At 57.2% G+C, this 3,827-nt stretch overlaps 1 protein-coding gene across 1 annotated transcript; it reads right to left on the bottom strand.

Moving 5' to 3' along the window:
• Window positions 1-956: 956 nt before the first annotated feature.
• Window positions 957-2,779, bottom strand: LOC121834712 (ski oncogene). Its single transcript, XM_042288447.1, has one exon. It carries the CDS (start codon window positions 2,196-2,198, stop codon window positions 1,134-1,136), a length of 1,065 nt encoding a protein of 354 aa, XP_042144381.1. The 5' UTR covers window positions 2,199-2,779; the 3' UTR covers window positions 957-1,133.
• Window positions 2,780-3,827: the final 1,048 nt, after the last annotated feature.

The following is a 3,827-nucleotide window of genomic DNA, read 5'->3' on the forward strand; positions in this document are numbered from 1 at the left end:
CCGTTGGCCAATTGCTTCAAGCGCGCTGGGCGAGCGCCAGGACAACACCACAACACCGAGCTAACAACACCAGACTTGGGGTTTAATCCTCTACGAGTAACGGACTACTTGTAATCCATTACTTTTTCGATTAATTTTGTTTCCACGACAGTAATCGTAACGTAATTACAAAATTTCAGTAATGAATTACTCTATTACTCATCATTTTAATATAAAAGGGTATATATTATAACCAAAGTTGGATTGTGCAATATGTTCGTACAATTTTTTTTTCTGCTGTTTTTGTTTTGTTTTTTTGGCGGAGCGTCGGCCAACACTTTGCACTGTGAACGCGGGCGACTCTTTATGAAATGAACTCTCAATGAAAAGTCGCAGTGTCGACGAAACGATCAGACGATGACACAGTTATTCGACAAACCTTGACACAGGTCGGGAACGTCAAAAGCACGATGGAATGGCAATCAAAAATGCTTCGATGCACTTCAGCACCAGCGCAACCACTCCTCCAAAACCTGCGCTCTCAACATTTTCTACTTTGGGTCACCCGAAGCAGAACGAAAGGCAACGTGCGCAGCCTTTTTTTTTTTTTTTTTTTCATTGATTAATGAGATTTAATACATTGCTGTCATTCTTTATTAGAACGGTCACAACAACGTGGCACTGCGGGATATTGAATGCGGTATCGCCATACGAATTTGTGGAAACATAAAATTTTAGTTTTTTTCTTGAGAAGTATCCGAGCAAGTCACTGGTAAAGTAACGAAAAAAGTAATAAACCACCTTTCTAATTTTTTTTTTTTATTTTTTGCGGAAGCAATTGGTAACGGTAATTATTATATTTAAGGCTGAGTGATTGGTAATCAGATTCTATTGCATTTTTCAAGCAACGGGCGCAAGTCTGTGCCAAACGTGCCAAAAGCAGAGAAGACCCAAAAAATAAAAAAGCGAGCGGTTGAACACAGAAAAAAGAATTAGTCGGGTTGCGAAATTGAGACAAGAGAGAATATAGGCGAAACGATCAACCTGAACAGTAGACAAGAGCCGAATAAAAACTAAAACCGTCGACGTGTACATGCGTGGGGAAAACAAGCAGACGGCGCGCGAAAACAGAGCGGGCAAAGAAATAAAAAGGCTCAGCAGGAGACGGCGTCAAAACGAACACAACGTGGTGCGAGCAGGAGCGGCGGCGGAGCGCCGCTCGCGTTGACGACGGCGGCGGTATCGGCGTGTCGCAATGGCGTGTGGCGGCGGGAGCAAAGGGTAGCCCTTGTTTTGAGCGGCGGTCGACTCACCTGTTTCCGCTTGGCGACGTCGTCGGCGAACTTCGCCTTGAACTGCGCCAGCACGTCGGCGGCAGTGCCCAGGTCGGCGCTGGGCTCGCGGTCGTCGAGGAGCAGGTAGTGTCTCCAGTGGGCCGAGTCGAAGCCCCAGTGGCACGTCCGGCTCTCGCGGGCGCGGTGCGCGTGGCAGACGAACCTCCGCGGCGCGAAGAGTAATCCGCACTCGCGACAGCGCACACTGGGCGAGCAGGGCCCCAGGTACGCGTCCAGCACCAACGAGCCCGTCGCCCCGCCGAAGCACTCGTGGTACACCGGCACCGGGTCGGGCCCGCCGGAGGAGCCCTGTGGAGGGGCGCCCTGGTGGATGAGCGCGGCGCAAAGCCGCTCCGCGTCCGACTTGGTGATGAGTCCGCAGCTCGGCGCGCTGGACGGAATCACGCCGGTTGCCTTGAGAACGTCCAGCTGCTCGGCGTTACAGCGCGAGCAGAATATGTGTAGCTCGTCGCAGACGCCGTTGATTTGAGGCTGCGAGAACTCGGCCAGCACCGTGGACAGGATCTGGGGCAGGCAAAGCCGCCGCTCGCCGCCCACCGAGAAGCAGGAGATGGAGTAGGACTCGAGCTGCGTCTCGGACCGCTCGCTGCACCGGGACTGATCCGGGGGCGTGAGCAGCGGCGGCTGCTGGATCGGAAACGGGGCGGGCGCTGGTAGCTCCTCGTCGTCGCCCGAGCCGGGCGACCCACCGGCGGCCGCCATCAGGCATCCCGGCGGGCCCTGGAGGCTCGACACGGCCGCCGCTTGGTAGCTCTTGAGCACGCGCTTCAGGTGCGGGGTGCAGCCCGTAGACCCGCCGCCCGCGACCGCCTGGACCGGCGGCGGCGGGCTGCGCTGCGGAGCCGACGTCGACGGCGGCTCCATGGCGACGGCGCCTCAGCGCTCATGGGCCGCCTCCGCGCGAGGCCGGTGCTGATCCTGCGCGATGCTCATCGCCGTCTGCCGAGTCGCACGGCCGGCCGCCGAGAGGCGCTGCGGGCAGGCTCTTCCGCGCTCTCAACACCACTCCCCGCCGAGAGCACAACCTATTTCGCCGTCTTCTTCCGGGGCCACCGTGCCGGAGCGTTAGCCCTTTTATGCGAAGCACGCCGACTCGGGCTTGCCGCACTAGCAGCGGAGACGTCGCAACGCCTGTGGCGCGTGCCGATCGGGCAATCCTGACAGCCAGCACGGAAAACTTTCCCGGGCAGTCGCTCCCTACTCACCGGGTGGCGACGCAACGACGACTAAAGTCCGCGTCCGAAGAATCCCGAGAGCTCGCACGGCAGCCGTCAGCCGTTGCGGTTGGAAAAACAATAAACAGTAGCACTCCAAGCACCACACCACTGCCACACTCTGGTCGTTTTTCGTGCCCGAAGCCGCAAAGTCTAAGCAGACAGCAGCACTTCGCAAAGAGGGGAAGAGAAGTGGGCGAACGTGGGGCCTTCGGCGGACTCCAGCCACAACCAACGTCGGCCGCAAAGGCAATACAAACAACGAAGCCGACCGGACCAACTCTCGCGACACCCGCCAGTAACCCAAGTAACTCCGCGCTCTCCGCACTGCCGCCTCTAACCCTGCGCGCAAGGCGCGCGAACCTAAACGTCCAACAATAATATCCGACCATAAAGGGTCACAGACGGCCCAGTCGAGAACGTAAGAAATGAACGCTCCCAAGAAGCCTTCGGTGTAAAGAGAAGGAAAGGAGTACTACGGAGGGAAGGCTGTTCCCGTCAAAGCGCGTCCTCCCCGCTCCTGGCTTTCTCGCTCGATGTCCTCCTCTCCCGCCGCTGCGGTGGTGGCGTCAGCGACAGGCCGCGCTGCCGTGTTTTGTCTGGGCGCCTGCTGCCGCCGCCGGCAGCAGCGCAGCGCTATGCGGCGGTCCGATCACGTGACCGCGCGTGACGTCGCCGACTTTTCTCCTCTCTCTCGGATAGACACACAGACGTTCGACCTTCAGAGCGGCCCCGCCTTCACGCGGCGGCGCTGGAGCAGACGGGCAGACTCGTCTGCTGGCGCGCTTCCTCCTTTTCCTCCCCGCGCGCAGGAGAGTGGGAAGAGATAAAAAAGAAGAAAAAAAAAAAAACAAAAATGGCAAACGCGAGCGCGACGCGCGCGTTCTCTTTTTTTCTCTTTCTCTTTTCCTCTCCCCACTCCCGGAAGGTGGTGCCGTTCAGGGGTTGTTCAGGCAGTTCAGGCAACGTTCAGGTGCCGTGCCGGCTTTTCTGGTTTTTCGCGCCGCTCTTGGCGTAGAGCGAAGGTAATCGACTTTCCCGAACTTCTCGCGCTGGAGCAGCACAGCAGCACCAGCTATGCTCCGGTTCAAAGGGTTTCGTACGCGCAGCATTGTGGCGGGCGCGAGCGCGTTATGTGAGACTGTTCCTTTCTTTTTGTCCCTTGTCTCGGATTAGTTATTCGAGTCGCCCCCTTACCCCCTGAAGGTTCGAGAGTTTTAAGTAAACAATACGAGAGAGGAGGACAAAAATCCCCCCCTCCTCCGTCTGATTAATTACT

Source organism: Ixodes scapularis, unplaced genomic scaffold, assembly GCF_016920785.2.
Source record: "Ixodes scapularis isolate PalLabHiFi unplaced genomic scaffold, ASM1692078v2 ptg004712l_1__unscaffolded, whole genome shotgun sequence".
Classification (NCBI taxonomy): domain Eukaryota; kingdom Metazoa; phylum Arthropoda; class Arachnida; order Ixodida; family Ixodidae; genus Ixodes; species Ixodes scapularis.